Below are 19,198 nucleotides of genomic sequence, written 5' to 3'. Positions count from 1 at the left end.
GCTCCCCGTGCGCGTGACTCTCTTCTGCATTCGTGGCGTTTACTGCCAAGGCTATTACTGTGATGTTTACTCATGTAATTATTTAGTTAATGCATCCTTACAGCCTGTGACATTGTCATTTAACTTGGCATGTAAATCCTGTCTCCCCTGGCCTAATTTTAAGCTTCCTGAGAATGGGAACTGTATATTTTTATTCATTATATTCCCCCGTGGCACCTGACATTGCAGGACATATTGAGGGTATGAGATAATGATTGAATGCATGAGTGAATCTAGTCCACTTTGAGGCCTATTAAATTACAGGCTCACACCTACAATTCGCACCTGTTCTAAGATTATTTCCAAACTCTAAACTTAGGGGGATTTTTGTTTGTTTTGTTTTATTTCGTTTTGTTTTTTTCAAACCGGTCACATATAGGTTTTGATAGCAGTTACCATGTAAGCAAACTGGGTCCTAAAGCGGTGGATTTTAAGGTCAGGGAACCGTCATTTCTTTTAGGCCCTTTTCAACTCCACCCTGGCCAGCCACTTGATTGACATCAGGCCATTGGGATCTCTGGGCTCCTGCCCTTCCAACTTTCTTGCTCAAATACACCCTTAAAGAATTTGGGGAAACTATGTACCCCTTACACATTTTAAAGTCAACAACTAACATTTTTAATTTTCAGTTTAAATACTGCAAAGGGTATACTTTCTGGGAAATTGTAAATACTTATATATTTAGAAAGTCACATCACTCTTTTAAATGCAGTGGATGGAATATAACACCATAGCCCTTTCATGTTCATTAACACCCTTTTAATAAGTGAAAGTCCATTAGCCAGTCAGCAAATTTACCTCATTTATTTTTCTTTTTAGTTCCTTTTTCCATTTCATTTTCCCTGTAGAGTTTGGTCCTAATGAAATATTGTTTTCATTGTATCACCTTTTTTGTATTTTAGTGTATTTTTGGAAAGTCTTTTACTGTATATCTCTGTAACAAAAATATGTACATATCAATAAATTGGAATTTATTTCCTGTGACCATAAGACTATATTAAAAACCATTATTCTGCCCTGGGTTTATAATTACAATTATTAAAAGATGCAATTGATCAAAACAACAAATATTGACAATGATTAAACAGAAAAGTAAACTTCTACTAAAAATTCATCTCTTCATGAGATGGAAAGGGCTGATTTTTATTTTCCATTGACTTCATTTGGTAGCTCCAGGAAGCGCACCCAGGTTCAGTTCAGGGTGGGCGAGAGAGCTCGGCCTTCCTCTGTCTAGTGAGAGAAGGGTCACTTGTTAATGGAGGCATGTGGAAAAGGAGAACAGTTCTCAGGCAGATTCATTTTAGGAAGGGACACATATGCTTCTGGAAATTGATCCCCTTAAAACTTAGTCCTGCCCACATCTCCCTGGGAGTTTTCATGTTCAGCCAGAGGTATGCAAACCATAAGCTATTAAAGAGAGACTTAACTTGGTTTCTCATTCTCCAAAATGGGGATCCCAGAATGGGAGAAATGTGGGTCTGAATGTCCTTGTAACTCTGATAGTTGCATTTCCAACCCTCCACTGGCTGAGTTCCACATCCCTATGCATATGGGCAACACAGGAACTCAGAAGACTTCCAGATCTCTGTAGGTCCATGGCTGTTATGAGGGCATCTGAATGTTCAAAGTGCTGCTCATTGGCAAAGACGCAGCCTAGAGTCAAAATTAGAAAACATGGTTTTTTGTTTTTCCATTTCATGGAAGCACCATGGTCTCCTGGTAGTTCCCAGCTGGCGGCCACCAGGTGGCAGCAGAGAACACAGTGCTGCCAGCCCTGCCCGGAGAGTCCCAGGGGTGGGGAAGAGGCGGTGGGAGGGGAGAGGACTGGAGGTGAGGTAGGGGTGTTCACTTTGGCTGTCAGAGAAGAAAGAAGGGGGAGGCGGGGGCTAAATACCAATCTCAAGAGGGGACAGAAAATATTGAGAACAACACCTTCCAGGTTCAGAATAAAACTGAAGGAATGAGGAAAGGAATTAAGGAGTTAGGCTAAATTGGGGAGAATTCAAGGGAAATCAGAAGGGTAGAGATGGGCTTGAGGGCAGAGGCCCAGGATGCCTCTGGGGGATCCGTTATCTGTACTCCTCCTGGGGTGGGTCAAGATCTGGCTCCTCCTGAGATCCGTGGCCCACCTTAGAGGCAGGTGGCCAGGGGTTTTCTGGAGGCTGGGGTCCTGCTGGCCAGGGGTCATCAGGCCGGGGAGGTTGAGAGGGATCAGTTCTAGGGGGTACAGGAGGCCAGACTCCAGATTCAGGCAGGTCTCTCCAGGGACGACTGGGGCCTGGAGGTGGAAGGTCCTCAAAGAGAGGGGGTACCCCTGGCCAGGGGTCACCAGGGATTGGGGGGCCCTGAGGCAATGTTGGGGGGCCCTCCTCCTCTGAGGGCTCTGTGGATGAGGGAGATGGATGGTCTCCGCTGCCTGAGATGCCTGCAGAGGAGGAAGGAGAGAGGTAAGAGGTTGTGAGGATCCCCCCTCTCCCCGTAGCTACGGACCCAGGGAGCATCACCTCTCTGCGATGGACGACAGCCTGAGCTGATCCCACAAACAAAACTCAAAAGTAACTCTCACACATTCACAAAATACCAAAGTGATCTTAAAATGACATGAAACGCTGTCCTGAACTATTGACTGGACCAACTTTAAACTGACAGGATCCCCTGCTCCCCGCACATAAGCTCCATCCAACCCTGGTTGGGACACCCCACTGGCAGGGCCACTATATGTGTCTGCAGTCCCAAAGCTGTCTACACCCTGGCCCCGCGTGGCACCCAGACCCCATCTCTACCATGACCTCCAGCCCCTTAACACGGACCTCAGCTCTGATGAATACTCGCCCCACACCTGAATGCTGATCTAAATCGCCACATGGAGCTACACCCAAACCATCAAAACATTTATTCTGCGCTAAAATGCACCTTCCCGCATCACCTCCATCCCCTTAACTCTTCCCCTCATGTGAATTCCCAGGATCTCCCTATCCCTATGCATCCATCTCACCTTTGCCTCATCTTTACCGTCCCCCATCACCCCAAATCACACTCCAGGCCTCTATTCCCAGCTCACCTCCGGCAAAACAGGCAAAGGACCAGGATCCCCAGGAGCTTCCAGTTGAGCATCTTGCCTGTCTCCTGGCCCCCAAAGTCAGGGGTCGGCTGAGTCTGGGTGCTTGGGAACCCCAAGAGGCTTTATAGGGGAGGAGGGGGAAGAGGAGGCCAATCTCTGGGGAGGGACCAGCCCAGTCACACAAGGAATCACATCCGAACCTAACTGGTCAAACCCATTTGGAAGGCCATGGCTAATGTGTAACCTCTGATGGTGGCGTCCCTCATTTTAGTCCCCCAGCTCAGGACCCAGCCACCCAGGCTTTATCAATGATCCAGACCTTGGTCACCCCACCATTGTTTTCATGTCCTCCTTCATACACACCCTGCAGCAACCCCTAATAACAGGGACTTCTACCTCTAATCCCTCAAGGTCATTGGAAGCCAAGGAATGGGAGCAAACCACGCATGGGGAAGCAGTGTAATTACAGAGGCTGGGAGGCAGGATGCCGGGCAGGGGGTGGGCAACTGGGGGGAGGACAGGGGGTGTTCCCTTGAACAGCTGGGACACAGCTAGAACGGTCTCAGCTAGTATGCCGAGCCTCCCCCACCCATCCCAGTGTGAACCCTCTCCGTGGGGCTCAGCCCTTCCTGGAACTTCCACTTCCCAGCATATGCCTTCTCCAGGCGTGACGGGGGCCTCCCAAGCAGTGACATCTGAGAATTTCATCCAGGAGCCACCTGGGGTGACTGCAGGTGAAGGAGAAAGTACAAGGACATCCTGATTCCTTCTCCCCACCCCGGGGCTGGTTCCATCAGTCACACCCAGAGGCTCGGGAAGAAGTTGCCTCAGCTCCCCCTGGCATCTCAGCCTCTTTCTCCTCCCTCTGGAATCCTCCTCACTGCCCCTTGAGCCCCTCCCCTTGTCCTTGGTGTGAACTCTGTGCCCACCCCTTCTCTCCCCTCCTCCTTCAGTTGTCAGTCTGTCTGGTCTGAGTCGTTCAGAGATCCCCCTAGAACTTTTCCTCAGCAAGGGCTCCTCTGCCTGGACATCTCATGAGCCTCTCAGAAGTAACGTGTCCAAAACAGAACTCACTTCCTCTCCGGGTTGACCCCTACCGGGTCTGCTCCCCCGCAGTAAGGGACACCACTGTCCCTCGTGGCTCACTTTTGAGGACTTCATTCCTCTCTCTCCTCATCCCGCGGCCACACCCCAAACCCATCCTCCACAGCCAGCCAACAGATCTCTTAAAAATGTTAAGTCAAATCGTGTGGCTATCCCCAGCTTTAAAAGTACTCTAAGGACTTTCTACTGATTTAGAGTAAAATCCAAGCTCCACCAGGCCTGGCCTCTCCCTGCGGCATCCTCCCTCGGGCTCCCTCCAGCCTCCACACCTGCGCACCCTGTGCCCGCCCTCGTGCTCCTCCCAGGGGGCTGCACAGCCTGCTCCTCACCTCACTCCGGCCTCAGCACCACATCCCTCCTGAGAGAGGCCTTGCCTGCCCCCCATCTAATGCCGCCCCTCCCCACACAGCCAGTTTCTACCACATCACTGTCATTTATTTTTTCTCTTCATATTCATAGCACTTATTATTGTTTGAAATGCTCATTTGTTCATGTAAGTACTTGCCCGTCGTCTGTCTCTCCCACCAGACTGTAAGTGCCACGGGAGCAGGGACCCGCCCGTCAAGCCCACCACAGTGGCCCCCCGGGGCAGGATGCTGCCTGGATCTGCGATTCCTGTCGAACATGTGAATGTTTTATCTGCTTCATTCCTGGCACTGACCACCTTCCAGAGGTAGTTTTAAAACAAAAGTTGAGAATAAAAAGAAACCTGGAGCTTCTCCAAAAACTTCCTGGGCAGCCTGGGAAAGGGGTTTCGAAAAAGGAATCATCTAGAGAAAGAGCTGTGTGGGGGACCACTTCTCACATTTCCCGGACAAGAGAGGCTGCAGGGAGAAAACTTCCTTATATTCCCAGAGAGAATTGTCCAAACAATGGCTCCTACTGTAGTCATCTTTATTGAGCCACGGGAGAATTCACGACATCTTGGTGGCTGGTGTCCCCGAGGGCAGCTGGATGGGAAGGGAGCTGGGCTGGACCCCCTCCCCAACCCACTCCTCCTCCATCCTCATCCTTCCGGTCCTCGCAGCTGCTCAGTGGCAGACAGAAGAAGAGGTCTGGCTGTCTCCTTCACAAATAGCTTCCTCTTTGGAAATGGCCTCACTCAGGCCCCGCAAGTCATCGAGCAGGACAGAAAGGGATCCTGGGAAAGAAGACCCCAAGGGACAGGAGGTGGACAAGAGAAGGCTGTCACAGTCACGCCGCAGGATGTGAGAGTTATGAGGGAGAAGGCTCCTGGTCCAAGGCGGGCGTGAATAAGAGAGGCTGTGGGCCTCCAGGGGTCACAGAGAACAAGCCTCATGCATTGCAGAGCGCCTGGAGGAGAGATGCCTGAAGTCCCCCGCCATCTGTCCCTTACCTTTGATGGACTCCTTGGTGCATAGGGCCGCTGCTGGAGGTGCAGGCGCTGAAGACTCTGAGGGCCTGGGGCTGGACTCCACAGGTAACCCCTTATCCGATGGGGAAGGAAGAACTGCCAACAGTCGCTGCTGCTTGTAACGGGAGAGGAGACCCTCTTGCTGCAAGGTGGCCTGGGAAGGAGAGGGTTAAACGCCACCAAGCCCGGGCAGAGTCCCCTCCCCTTTCCACAGCTCTGCTCCCTGAGAAGAGCCCCTTCTCCTCCTCCTACCAGCATGAGGTTCTTGTCTCTCTCCAGCTCCTTCAGGCGCTGGGTCAGCCGCTGTCCCTCCTCCTTTCGGGCCTCATCCTGCAGGCGCCGCAGCTCCTGGTTCCGCTCCTTTTCCCGGGTGGCTTTGCGCTGGATCTGGCGCAGGGAGACCACTACGGGAAAGCCAGGCCACAGAGGGGACGGGTGTTGGGCAGCCTAGAGGCCATGAGGCACCGTGAAAACAAGCCTGGAAGGATGGGCAGGAACACTGGGTCCCCAGCTCTGTGACTCAGGTGAGCCACTGACACTTTGTGGCTTTCAGTCTGCCGTACAGAGGGAGGGGAGTCTGATGCTCTAGGATCCTATGAATCTGCGAACCCAAAGTACCTCCCCCATCACTGAAGCTTCCCAGAGTACTGCAGGGGAAATTTGAATAGGGACTGGATATCAGATTTTGTGCAATTCATGTTCATTTTCTTGAAGTGTGACAATGGTATTGAGGTTACATAGGAAAATATCCTATTTGTGGGAGATGCAGCTGAACAGTCAGGATGTTTGCAACTTACTTTCAATAATTCCCCCCAAAATGTTTATATATCAATATGCGTATATATACGGATAGGAAATGTGACCAAAGGTTATTAACTGCTGCCTCTAACCAGAGAAGGTATATGAGTATCCATTACATGATTCTCTTAACTTGGCTAAGTGTTTGAAATTTTTCCCAATAAAAAGTTGGGGGTAATCGTTGGTATGAGATGTCAGACTGCCTTTGCGGAGGAGGGTGACTGGGAGGGGCTGCAGGGGATCCAGGGCTGGTCAAGTGCTGTTGCTTGATATGGCTGCTGGCTATATATAGGTGTTTACCACCTGAGAATTCATCTTCCTTGATAACTTCATGACCCGCACACTTCAAAAAAGCTTTAAAAATAAAGTTTTTAAAATAACCTCATGCCTCAACACTTCCTTCTCCCTGAAAACCCACGTCCACCCCAGCCAATCTCACCGGCCTTGGTGTGTTCCCTGCGAGCCTCGTTCAGTCTCCTTTCTGATTCTGAGAGCTGCTCCCGCAGTCGAGTCTCCACTTCGGCCACCTTCTCCTGCAGCGCTGGGGTGGAGGTGCACGTGGGGTGTCAGGGGAGCCTGGGTTCATGGTTCCCACCCCCGCCCCCACCATGGGTCTGCCCACGGCCCCTCCTGCACACCTTGCCCGTAGATCTCCTGCTGCTGGGTCAGCTCCTGCCGGAGACTGGCAGCCTCCGCCGTGCTCTCCTGCTGGCCCTGGCGAGCCGCCTCCAGCTGCAGCCCCAAAGTGGCCAGGGACTCCTGGGTGCGCTGCAGCTCCTGCTCCAGCTGCTGGGCCACTTCGCTCAGCTTCTGCCGCTCCGCCTCCCCTGGGAAGATGTGGTGCCCACTCAGGCTTCTCCATACCCTAGACCCCAGCTCTTCCCTCTTCCTCTTCATCCCCCAGACTCAGACTCTGGCCCCGGCTCAAGCTCGGTGACTTGAGGACCAGATGTACCTTGCTCCCGGGCCCGGCCCACCTCCTGCTGGATGATGTGGGCACTCAGCTGCAGTTCTGTGTCCAGACGGTTCCGTTCCTCCCGCAGCTGCTCCAACTCCAGGCTCATATCCGTGGCCGGTGGGGGTCGGGGGCAGCTGAGACAGGGAAGGGAAACAGAGATGGGGGGAATCACCCAGCTGCCTGACCCCTAAGCCCCCATCCTTCCTCCATCCTCGCTTTTTTGGGTCCCAGAAACCAACACCTTAAAGCCCCACTCCTGCCCCGATCCACCTCAAAGTGGCCCAAATTTCACCTCTCCTGGCGCAGCTGAGCAAGGGCCAGTTTTCGAGCCATCAGGCCTGGGGAAGAAAAGGCAGAGAGCAACAGAGAGGTGAGCTTGTGGAGGAGAAGAGGGAAAACGGGAGATGCCCGGACTGGTAAGGAGGAGGCAGGAGGGTGGGTGTAGGATGAGAGAGCTGGTGGGGCAGTGACAGGGGCAGGACGCATCTGGCAGTTGCCCTACCCACCCTGAATGGTGTGGACCTTGCGGACGGCATAGCTGACTCGGCTGCTGAGGCCGGGCAACCGGGCTGCGGCCCGCTTCACCTCTGCCACGGCGCTCTGGAGCCAGGTCTGAAAGCTGGAGAAGACACAAAGTCATGACCCTTCAACCCCATCTTATTTCCAAAAGGACTTGACCCCCTCTATCCTGTATTGCTATGTACGTGGGGAAAGCAGGGAAGGGGAAATCAGAGCAAGGGCAAGAGAAGCTGAAGCCAAGAGTAGGGGCCCCAACTCTGTGCCCTGCCAGTCATGAAAGAAAACTGAGAGCTTAAGCCCCTTAGTCATTGTCAAATAAAAATGATGCAGTTGCTCATAAGAAAAGCACAGCTAGGGACTTCCCTGGTGGTCCAGTGGTTAAGTCTCTGTACTTCCACTGCAGGGGGTGTGGGTTTGATCCCTGGTCGGGGAACTAAGATCCCGCATGCTGCGTGGCCCAGACAAAAAAAAAAAAAAGGCGCAGCTATTCCTGGTCACAAAACCTACATAAGCTTCTCATTTGCGTCCTTGCAATCAGTGTCTTTAAAAACAACCCTACAGTTAAAACAATAATCAGGTTCATGAGGTCGCACCTTATCTGGACTCAGATGCCATCACAAAGTAAAGGGTTCAGTAACATCGATTCTATGGGGGCTAAAACAAGTGCCCTAAAGCAGGCTTATCTCTAGCTGATTTAGACTTTTGCACCTCAGGCCTCCAGGTGCGTCTCCAGGTTTGGGGAGTCTCCTGCCGCCATATGCCACATTTGGGGTGTATGAACTTATGTGCATTCTTCTATGGAACAAAGCCCATAGCTTCCATCAGTTTGCCCCAAGAAGGCATTAAATGACTGTACATCTTTTCAAGCAATGTGCTAAGCTTATTTCTCACGATCTGCCTTTTGATCACTATTATGTATCAGAGATCAAAGTTATCCTCTCTAACAAGTCCCTGATACCAACAAAGGCCGGGTCCACATGCTTTATCAGCTGGCTGTGCCCAAAGCAGGATCAACGTGGCTCATGGAAGTTGAGAAGTCTAAATGGGTCCCCTGGGAGGAGGGCCTATGCAGCACCCAGGGGAAAAACAAGCGGACGACAAAGGCTGAAGGCTGTATCCCTAGCAGCACAGCAGAGATCACTTTTATCTGAAAATTGTTTGAGCGGGTGCTTCCAACACCTACTGTGGCTCTTACGAAAGGCTTTTCCTGACAGGATCTCCAAGCCACCAAGAGACTGAAAAACCTGGCAACAATCTGAGCTTGGGTTGTTTTAGGCCACGTGGACTTTCTGGCAATAAATCATTAGCAAGGACCATTTCAGTACTGTCCTGGTATCAAAGTAAAACCCTGTCCACAGTGTATCTTTCTGTCTTCCTGGAGGTAGGAGGCACATGCAATGGATTGAATCTGGGCAGTAGTTCATCATGACTAGTCTCTCTAATGCCATGCACGCTTGAAATTTTTCATGAAATTTTTTTTTTGGTTAAATTAGTCCTCAAGGTACAAATCCAACAGAAGGGGATGGTAGGCAAGGACCCACCCTGCATCACAATTGTTCTAAGCCAAAACTGTTATGTGATCCATCTAGAAGAGCTTCATGGTAAAAGTGAACATTTACAGAATGCAGGCAATAAGCCAGGCACTGTGCTGAGAGCTCTCCTCAGACCACCTCAGTGTCCCCATGTCCAAAGCCAAGGAGGGATTGTTACCTGTGCAAAGAAACCTGTGCTTCTCCTTAGATGTCTTTCTAAAGGTTATCTAACAATAGCTGTGAAGGAAACACCTAGGAAGTTGGTATGAGAGACAGGCTTGCAATTGATTAAAAAGGTAACTGGCAGGGAGGGGGACGGGTAAGCTGGGACGAAGTGAGAGAGTGGCATGGACTTATATATACTACCAAATGTAAAATAGATAGCTAGTGGGAAGCAGCCGCATAGCACAGGGAGATCAGCTCTGTGCTTTGTGTCCACCTAGAGGGGTGGGATAGGGAGGGTGGGAGGGAGACCCAAGAGGGAAGAGATATGGGGATATATGTATATGTATAGCTGATTCACTGTGTTATATAGCAGAAACTAACACACCATTGTAAAGCAATTATACTCCAAAAAAGATGTTAAAAAAGTAAACAAATAAATAAATAAATAAAGGGGGGAAGAAAAGGAAACTGCAATAAAGCGAGTCACACGAATTTTCTGGGTTCCCAGTGCATATAAAAGTTATGTTTATGCTATACTGTAGTCCATTAAGTGTGCAATAGCATTACGTCTGAAAAAACAACTAAACATTTAAAAACAGCATTAATTTTAAAACAATGCTATTGGAAAAAAAAATGGCACCAATAGACTTGCTCGACACAAGAGTTGCCACAAACCTTCGATTTGTAGCAGCATCTGTGAAGTTAATAAAGCAAAGTACAATAAAAAGAGGTATACCTGTGGGTGTTCAGCTTTAAAAAAAATAGATTAAATTTTTTCCAACTCAACAGGGCATGCCTGCAAAATTTGAAAGAAAGAAAGAAAGAGAGAGAGAGAGAGAGAGGGAGGGAGGGAGGGAGAGAGAGAGAGAGGGAGGGAGGGAGGGAGGGCAGGAAGGAGGGAGGGAGGGAGGGAAGGAGGGAGAGAGAGAGAGAGAGAAAGAGAGAAAAAGAAAGAAAGAAGGAGAGAAAGAAAGAAAAAGAAAGAAAGAAAGGAAGGAAGAGAGAAAGAAAGAAAAAGAAAGAGAGAAAGGAGGGAAGGAAGAAAGATCAAGTGTCCACATTCCCCATCCTCAAACAGTTCTGAAGGTGGAGACCCTCCTAGGTGCTCTATTTAGCTCAAGCTGTTACTAACTGCAGGAGGAAGTTAGTAATACCTCATCTCCAGCCAAACACGCCTTGGGTGGGAGTCATAACAAGTGACCCTGCTGTGAATGTGGAAGGGGGTTGCCCCAGGAAAAAACAAACACAAAGATTTTACAGGGCTACATACCTCCAGCCCTGCAGCCCTGCATCCTCCACACGGCCAGCTTTCTAGCCCCTCTTGCCTGAGGCTCTTAAACTCCAAGATGCCCAGGAAGCTGTCGAAGCAGAAATGCTACTCCACCCACCCTCCATCCCAGATACCTGCTGACAGCATTGGCCACAAGCTTCAGCTGCTCTTCCGCTGTGGCTGTCTGCTGCTGCTCCCGGCGCCGGGCCTCCTGAGTGCGGCTCAGCTCCGTCTGCAGGGCCTAGGAAGGATACGGTAAAGAACATGGTCCCCTCAGGACTTCCCTGGCAGTCCAGTGGTTAAGACTGCTCGCTTCCACTGCAGGGGGCACGGGTTTGATCCCTGGTTCGGGGAACTAAGATCCCGCATGCCACGTGGTACAGCCAAAACAAACCAAAAGTGTCCCCCTCCCTGAGGTTTCCCTGCCCTCCCTCAGCCTCTGCCCATCTCAGACACTGACCTTGGCACCCATCCGCTCTACCTCCACCTCTGCAGCTTTGTCCTGCAGGGAGCGCTGCAGGATGGCCTGCTCCTGGCACTGGGTTTTGACTCCTTCCTGGAGCTCTGCCACCTGGGGGAGGAGAGGAGGCAGGACTAGAGCCAAAGCTGTAGGGGAGGCATTGGGAAGGAAGGGGCAGGTGCAGGGGTCTCTGAAAGAAGGCCACACATGGAGACAGTAAGCCCGGGTTCCTAAGAATGGAGTCTGGGTCCAGGTTTCCTTCCAGAAGCATGTTCCCCATGCCCACACCTTAAGGAACTACCCTGTGACCGACCCACCAGGACCCGTGGCCAGCCTCTGCCCGTGCCACCCACCCATCCTTGGACACTGTCCCCTTCTGGGGGAGGCCGGCCCAACTCACAGAATGTAAGCCTCATGAGAGCAGGTCCTTGTCAGCCTTTGCTCAGGGCTGTGCTGCCAGCATGTGGGAACCACCCAAGTATTTGGTGAATAAATGCCACCCCTCCTGTAAGGAGCAGAGAGCTGGGGGAGAGCATGGGGAGAGAGGGTGCCAGGCGACCTGTCCCTTCAGCTGCTCCACGCATTCTCTGTGCTCCAGCTCCTGGGCCTTCAGCTGCACCATAAGGGCAAACACCTTCTCCCGCCAGCGCTTCAGTAGGGACTGGCACTTCTTGGTGAACTCGGGCTCCAGGCAGTCTGAAGGCTGAACCTGAGGGTGGAGGAAGTGGGGAGAGTGTGGGCCCCTGGGGGAGCAGAGGAAGGACGTGGGTTTTATTTCTTCTGTCCTGCCCAGGCATCAGGAGCCACAGCAAGAAGAGGCGTTCAGGGGAAGAAAGACGCAGGCAGGTTCTAGGAGCGGCACACCGACCCCTCCCACGCACAGGGGGCACCCGGGGGGCGAGGGGCCTGGGCCAGGGGCCTACCCTCCGGGCCAGCTCCTCCTCCTGCATGCAGAGGATGTGCGTGAGGCTCTGCACGCGCACCTGCAGCAGCTCCACGGTGGTGTGCAGGCCGGCCTGGTCCTCCCGCAGGTGCTTCGGGTGGGGTTGGGGGAGAGAGAGAGGACAGCTACCTCTTGTCGGGTCTCCCAGTGGCCCTCGGGCAGCGGCCAGGCTGTGTGCCCCTTGACAGCACTGCCTTCTCTCCCGGGGACTGTGCTCTTCTCCAGGGCCCCCTAGCCCAGGACCTGAGCCCTCACGTCCCACCCCATGCCCAGCGCTCTCTCACCTGCACGGTTTCTAGAAGCTCCTGTCGCTCTGATTCCCACATCTGACTGTGGACCTCGGGAGGGACCTGCTCCCCCATGTACCTCCTTAGGTTCTCAACCAAGGTCACCTGAGCCTCCAAATCCTCTTGGGTCTTCCTAGGGTTGGGGTGGGAGCAGGGTAGCCATCGGGGGGCACCCTGGAGACCCACCCCACCCACCAACCCACCGAATGCCAGACCAACTGCCCTTCAGTCGCCCACCCACCCACTCACCTCAGCTGTTTCCGCAGCAGCTCGGCCTCCCTCTGGGCCGCAGCCAGCTCCTCGGCTTCTCCTGACCTCCTGGTTTCCAGACTACTCAGAGACTTCTCCAGGCCCCCAGCTTTGCTAGTCAAACTGGAAAGAGCCTCCCGGTGAGCCTGTGTCAAGGAGGAGAGCTGTGGAGAGAAGGGAGGGCTCAGCAGGGGCCAGCTCGCCCACACCTGGGCTTTCCAAATCCGCCCTCTGCTTTGGCCCTGCCCTTCACTCCCACCTTCTGTGACCTTGGACAAGCACCCAAGAAATCACCCAACTGTGCACAGCAAAACGGAGACCATGCTTGTTGCCTCACTCCCCATCACCCTCCAATCCACCAGCAGTTCCTGTCAGGTCTCCCGCCAAAACATTGTCACTTCTCTCCATATCCAGTGCCACCAACCTGAGGTAACCCACCCTCATCTCTGGCCTGGACAATGGCAACCATCTCCTGACCGGTCTTAGAAACCTCCAGTGGCTTACCACAGCGTTCAGACCGGCTTCTTCCCTGGGCCTGTGAAACCTGTCGTGCCTTGGCCTCTGCCTGCTTCTCTGAGCTCTGTCCTGTTTCTCCCACTGCCCGCTCTGCTCCAGCCACAGTGCTCTCCCACCGTCCCCCCAACAAGTCTGCTCTTTCCCACCTCAGAGTCGACCTGGAGGCTTGGCTTCCCCCAGCTCCTCAGATCTCAGTGATGCCGCCTCGTGGGGAAGGCCTCCCCGGACCGCTACTCCCTACTCAGCACCTGCGCTGCCCTATCACCTGTTCGTGCCCTTCCTGCACTTCTTATCATTATGAAATGATCCTGCTTCTGCACGTGCTTACTGTCTGCTTCCCCCCCATCCAGAAGGAAGCCCTAGGAAGGCAGGGAGCTTGTCCTTTTCTCACAGCACCACCAACAGTGGTTAAGGGTGTCAGATACGCTGAAGGAGTCATGGTTCGGCCGGTGAAGGAGGGGAAGTGGCTGCCCTCACTTCCGGTCTGCCCACCTCTAGCCCTATCTCTATACCATAGTCACTGTGAGCTTTTGGGACGCGAATCACAAAACTGGTCCTTTTACACATAAAATATAAACCTGATCATGTCATTTCCCTGTTAAAACCTTTCAGCGGTTACCCATTGCTCTTAAGGTAAAGTATAAAGTTGAACAGGCCCAAGGCCTCACACTCCACCCCAACACCCAGAGCCCCTCTCATCGCCTGCACTCAGGCCCCTCTGGCCTCCTCCCATTTACATCTACTTGAAGCCAAGTGTCACACCAGCCCCCATCACCTCCCCACATGCCTGCCCACCAGCCAACTCCTATTTTTTTATTTTAATTAATTAATTTATTTATTTATTTACAGCTGCATTGGGTCTTCGTTGCCGTGCGCGGGCCCCCTCCAGCTGCGGCCAGCAGGGGCCACTCCTCGCCACCGCGCACGGGCCTCTCATTGCGGCGGCCCCACCCGCTGCAGAGCATGGGCTCTAGGCGCGTGGGCCTCAGCAGTTATGGCACGCGGGCTCCAGAGCGCAGGCTCAGTAGCTGCGGCGCATGGGCCCAGCTGCTCCGCGGCATGTGGGATCCTCCCAGACCAGGGCTCGAACCCTTGTCCCCTGCACTGGCAGACGGACTCCCAACTACTGCGGCACCAGGGAAGCCCGCCAACTCCTATTTAACACAAATGTCAACTTCTTATCATTAAGCATCTTTCATGAATCTAAAGGCTCTTTATATTTTTCTTTGAACGATCTCCTCTGTCCATTTTCTGCCTGGACTGCTGTCTTTCTCTTCTTGATTTCCAGGCACACGTTATATAGTAGGGATATTAGCTTTTTCTTGTGATATGACCTGGAAATATTCTTCTATAGTTTATCACTTACCCTTTAATTTTACTTTTATTTTGTCATTCCTAAGTTTGGTATTATAAAGTCAATATATCAATCTTTTCCTTAATGGCTCTGGATTTTGATTCACAGGTAGAAAGGTTTCCCCATTCCCAGGTTATAAAGGAATTCACCCATATTTTCTTCCAATATCTTTATGGTTTCATTTCCTAACATGTCGACTGGTTAGGGTGGCCTTCCCAAACCCCCAGACCAGTCAGGGCTCCTTTGTCCTTCTCCTTCATGGCTCTTTTCCCAATTGCAATTAATTAACTAGAATTAAATTAAGCATTGAATGTGTGTATCCCCCACTAGGCTGTCAGCTCCACCCACAAGGGCAGAGAGTTGGCTGATTTGCTCACCCCAGTGTCCCGGCTCTTGTCTCAGGGATGGCAAAGAGTAAACACGGATAAATGCTTGCTGACTGAATAATCGCCCCTTCCCAGTCCACCTTAGGACCCCACTCCCACCTCCCTCACTCTCCCTCCCACAGTGTTCCCAGATGAACTGGGTACCTGGAGTAAAGTAGAAAGACAAACTACTTCCTACTGGAAGAGGAAGGAGGGCTTCAAGTGGTGGGAGGTCTCCTGAGTCCTGGCAGAAAAGGGCAATCTGAATAAGACCAACACATCCAAGTTCTCCCTCTTTCCAGGTCACCTGTTTCTTTCACCTTCACCAAACATCTCATCACCCTTTTCTGCAATGCCTGCTCTTTGCTGGGGAGCTCCTGCCCAGCTCACCACTGTGCAGCTGAACCCTTCCCAGGCCCACATTCACCTGCTCTTGGTGCAGCCTCTGAACCTCCTCCAGCTCCCGCTGGCTCCCTTCTTCCAGGTTCTTCCGGACAACCTCGGCCCCAGCCAGGGCAGCACGCAGGCCCTCGGCCTCAGCGCGGCCAGCCTTCTCTGCCCGTGCCAGTGCCTCCAGCTCCATGGCCTGGGCCTCCAGCCTCATCTTCTGCTGCAGCGAGGTCTCCCGCAGCACCCGGACCTCCTCCTCAAGGCGCCGCAGCTCTCGCAGCTGCCGAGAGATCAGCTCAGCCTGCTGGCTCAGGGCCTGCGACCCGGCCAGCTCCACGGACCTTCAAAGACAGGTTAGCACAGGTGAGACCTGTCTCTGGTGCTGGGAGGGTGGCCAAGGCATAAATGGAGACAGGAGAAGGAGGAGAGGATCCCTCTGCTCCCATATGGGGAGATGGCAGGGGATGAAGCTGGGCCATGGGGATCTCTGCATTTCCATCACCATCATCATTGATAACAGCCCTACTAAGCATATCTGGGCCCACAGGACCTAAAGGTTAGCTGAGTGCATGGAACATGACCTCTCTCAAGGACAATATACAGGCAGATGTGTTAAACATCACATGTGCACATCATTAGGCCACACGTTCTGAACTGGAGAAGCGGGAAGGACACTCAGAGATTTCTGAATTCTGATTTAGGGGCAAGGAAAAGTTTGATGGAGGTGGAAAGAGAGGTCATGGCAACGAGTATCAATATGGTGAGGCCAGGCACTAGTTAAAATCATTTATTGAGTGTTAGGTACACCACATGAGAAGTCTGAGAGTGCAGTACCTCAATAAATTACATAGTCCCAACCGCTGGAGAGCAGAGTCTACTGGCGTCACATAAAGTTGAAACCAGCTTATAACATGGCTCTTGACACAGCTCCCTCACTGAGGCCCAGAACCACAGCATTTTTTTTTTTTAATTTTAATTTATTTTGGCCACACCATGCAGCTTGCAGGATCTTAGCTCCCTGACCAGGGACTGAACCTGTGCCCTTGGCAGTGAAAGCAGAGTCCTAACCACTGGACCACCAGGGAATTCCCCAGCACCTTTTTTAAGTGGCAGAGATCTGTAGCCTAGAGAAATTAGATGACTGGCCAAAGGACCCCTAGCTGGTAGCCAAATTAGTCACAAAGAATCTCTGTCTCCTGACACTCACTCCAATGCTCCCCTTTCATCATTATGCTCCTTTCCCTTTGACGGGGTCCAAGGTAGACTCACCTGCAATCCACTCAAGAACAAAATGGCAGGATGATGTTCCAGTACATTTGGGAAAAGACACACATGAAACAACAAGAATAAGAATCTTCACAGACAACAAATTGACAGATGGCATGGTCAGCTCCGTCAGAATGAATCTACACTACCGCAGCACACGGTCTGTACTCCCAGGCCGTACTTCTTCAGCCTGCCTTATCCTACGCTTAATACAATCAGCTGTGGGTCAACCTATCTCTTCCCTTAGGATTTAAAATTCTTTGATAGGGGCTTCCCTAGTGGCGCAGTGGTTAAGAATCCGCCTGCTAAGGCAGGGGACACGGGTTCGAGCCCTGCTCCAGGAAGATCCCACATGCCGCGGAGCAACTAAGCCCGTGCGCCACAACTACTGAGCCTGTGCTCTAGAGCCCGCGCCCCTACAGCCCGTGCTCTGCAACAAGAGAAGCCACTGCAATGAGAAGCCCACGCACCACAACGAAGAGTAGCCCCCGCTCACTGCAACTAGAGAAAGCCTGTGCGCAGCAACAAAGGCCAACGCAGCCAAAAATAAAATAAATAGATAAATTCATTAAAAAAAAATTATCAAAAATAAAATAAAATTCCTTGATATCAGGATCTCTCTTATTCATTTTTGTTATTCTTGTCCCTAGCATCTAGCACACTGCTATTATTTATGCATTGTAGGCAACAACAATTGCTTATATAAAAATGAATAATCATGGAACTAAGGGCTGAAATAGGGTAAGGAATCTATTTCAGGGAAGAAGGGCCACTGGCAAGCAAGCCCAAGAAAACAGCAACATTAGATCTGTACCTGCCTCTCCACCCTGGCTCCTGCCCTTTGCCAGAAACTTCCTGTTCCCACATGGTCACTTGAGGTCTCTGGTTATCTGGCCGCCTCTCTAAGACATCTTGATGGGCTGGGGGCTGAACCAGGGGAATGTCTGAGACCCACGTGGGAGCCATTCTTGGCAGAGTTGGAAGGGGCCGAACTTGGAAGTGGGATGGGGGAATCAGCCCAGTGGAACCTGAAGAATCATAAGGACAAAGATGGTCAGTTTCCCAGGGAGACATAATCACCAGCCCCCTTGCCAGGTCCCACTGACCTGAAGGTCGAAACATTTCCACATTATTTGAAGTCTCTAGAGTCTGTGTCCAGCCATCTATGCTCCCCTGGACAACAGGAGAAACAAGGACACTCCAATTCAATTTTCAGGCCACCTTCCAAAGAGATAGCCCCTACAATAACAGTCATAATCCTTAAATAATAGCCAGGTCCATCTGACTCTTAGCTCCTCTTATCCTACTTCCCAAAAGAAGTAGGAAATACCTGAAGATCATTTGCTTGTCTCAATCTGGTTCCTGATAGGACTGTGGCAACAGCCATGAGATGGAGAGAATTTACTGAGAGAGGCTGAGAGAGGCTCTGGTTTTACTCATACTTTTAAAATTCTGGGCAGTGCCTTTACTCTCCTCCTTAAGTTTCTACAGTCTCTACCTTTCCTGGATGGAGGTGAGGAAGGAGGTATGCAGTGCAGAGGCTGTGAGCCCAATCTCCAGAGTTCTCTCCATGGCTCACCAAGGCCTTGGGGAAGCCCATCCAGACACCACCAAGCCATGACTCCTGGGTCCTTCCCTATCAAAGCGCTGGCCCAATGCCTAGCCCCTGATGAATGTGGCCACATGTAGGGCAGGACGCCTACCCAGGACCCCCGGGGAATCCAGGCAGCCTAGACCCCTTGGCAGAAAAGCCAGCTTCCTGACGTCGCATCCAAACCCTTCCAGCAACCTTCCTCTCAGTTTCTCTCTATTGTCTCCTCAGCTTCCATTCCTGTCGCCCACCCACCTCTCCAGAGTCCTAGAGCAGAGAGAGGGGTCTTCAAGATCTCCCCCCCCTCCCACCCGAATTCATCTATTTTTCCCCCAATCTGGGATTCCGATCCCTCCCTACATCCTAGTTTGCTTTTATCCTGAAGAAATTATTCTGGCCCCTTACTCTCTCATCTCCCAATAGCCTGCTCTCCCTCCCTCCTCTCCCCCAGATATGAGTCTTCGCCCTGCTGGACGCTGAGCGCTAAGGCTGTTCTGACCACCTCATTTGTTCCTTTACCCTGCCCTTGCACCCCTCCACCCTATGGATCCCTGAACCCACCCCCGTACCCCCTCTCAGCCCCTTCCCGCCCCCAACCGACTCTTCCCGAATGCCCCTTACCCGGCGCGAGAGACCCCCTCAGCCCTTTGGCCACACCCCCTACACCTAGCTCCCGGGCGCGGCCTCGGGCCCTGACCGCGCCTGCGCAAAGCGGGCAGGTTGGCGGGACGCTCTAAAGCCTACAAGGCTACCAACCCGGAAGGAGGAGAAGAGGTAAACGCAGGCGCAGTAGTGTCTAAAGCCTGGCCCAATTAAGGCGTTGGGGGCACCTCCGCGCCCTGGCAGCTCCGCCCAACTCCGGGAACCCGGGAAAACTTGTGAACTAATCAGAAAAAGCGGAAGGCGGGAGATCGGGGACCCTCCCAGTTCGTCGCCCAATGGAGAGAAGGAGGGCA

The 19,198-nt window shown here is 52.2% G+C and overlaps 2 protein-coding genes across 7 annotated transcripts; both read right to left on the bottom strand.

The window, feature by feature from the left end:
• Positions 1-1,828: 1,828 nt before the first annotated feature.
• On the bottom strand, positions 1,829-5,214 carry PSORS1C2 (psoriasis susceptibility 1 candidate 2). Its single transcript, XM_068559207.1, has 3 exons — positions 5,123-5,214; positions 3,104-3,202; positions 1,829-2,466 (listed from the first exon to the last, which is right to left on the bottom strand). The coding sequence occupies exons 1-3, from the start codon at positions 5,212-5,214 to the stop codon at positions 2,109-2,111; spliced, it is 549 nt and encodes a 182-aa protein (XP_068415308.1). The 3' UTR covers positions 1,829-2,108.
• CCHCR1 (coiled-coil alpha-helical rod protein 1) lies at positions 5,082-18,994 on the bottom strand. 6 transcript variants are annotated; one of them, XM_068557743.1, is made up of 18 exons: positions 18,864-18,994; positions 17,758-17,824; positions 17,466-17,679; positions 15,423-15,726; positions 12,761-12,924; positions 12,509-12,644; positions 12,205-12,315; positions 11,841-11,990; positions 11,282-11,392; positions 10,956-11,062; positions 7,842-7,954; positions 7,628-7,673; positions 7,333-7,469; positions 7,016-7,204; positions 6,817-6,918; positions 5,832-5,983; positions 5,562-5,733; positions 5,082-5,345 (listed from the first exon to the last, which is right to left on the bottom strand). In XM_068557743.1, the coding sequence occupies exons 2-18, from the start codon at positions 17,771-17,773 to the stop codon at positions 5,236-5,238; spliced, it is 2,334 nt and encodes a 777-aa protein (XP_068413844.1). In that variant the 5' UTR covers positions 17,774-17,824; positions 18,864-18,994; the 3' UTR covers positions 5,082-5,235. The 6 variants fall into 6 exon arrangements, with proteins under 6 accessions (XP_068413844.1, XP_068413845.1, XP_068413846.1 ...); XM_068557744.1 differs by having other exon boundaries at positions 5,562-5,691; XM_068557745.1 differs by having other exon boundaries at positions 12,265-12,315.
• Between the last annotated feature and the right edge of the window lie 204 nt (positions 18,995-19,198).

The sequence above is a fragment of the Eschrichtius robustus genome, chromosome 12 (genome assembly GCF_028021215.1).
Source record: "Eschrichtius robustus isolate mEscRob2 chromosome 12, mEscRob2.pri, whole genome shotgun sequence".
Lineage (NCBI taxonomy): Eukaryota > Metazoa > Chordata > Mammalia > Artiodactyla > Eschrichtiidae > Eschrichtius > Eschrichtius robustus.
The sequence above is the reverse complement of the archived record's forward strand: the minus strand, read 5'-3'. Positions and strand labels throughout refer to the sequence as shown.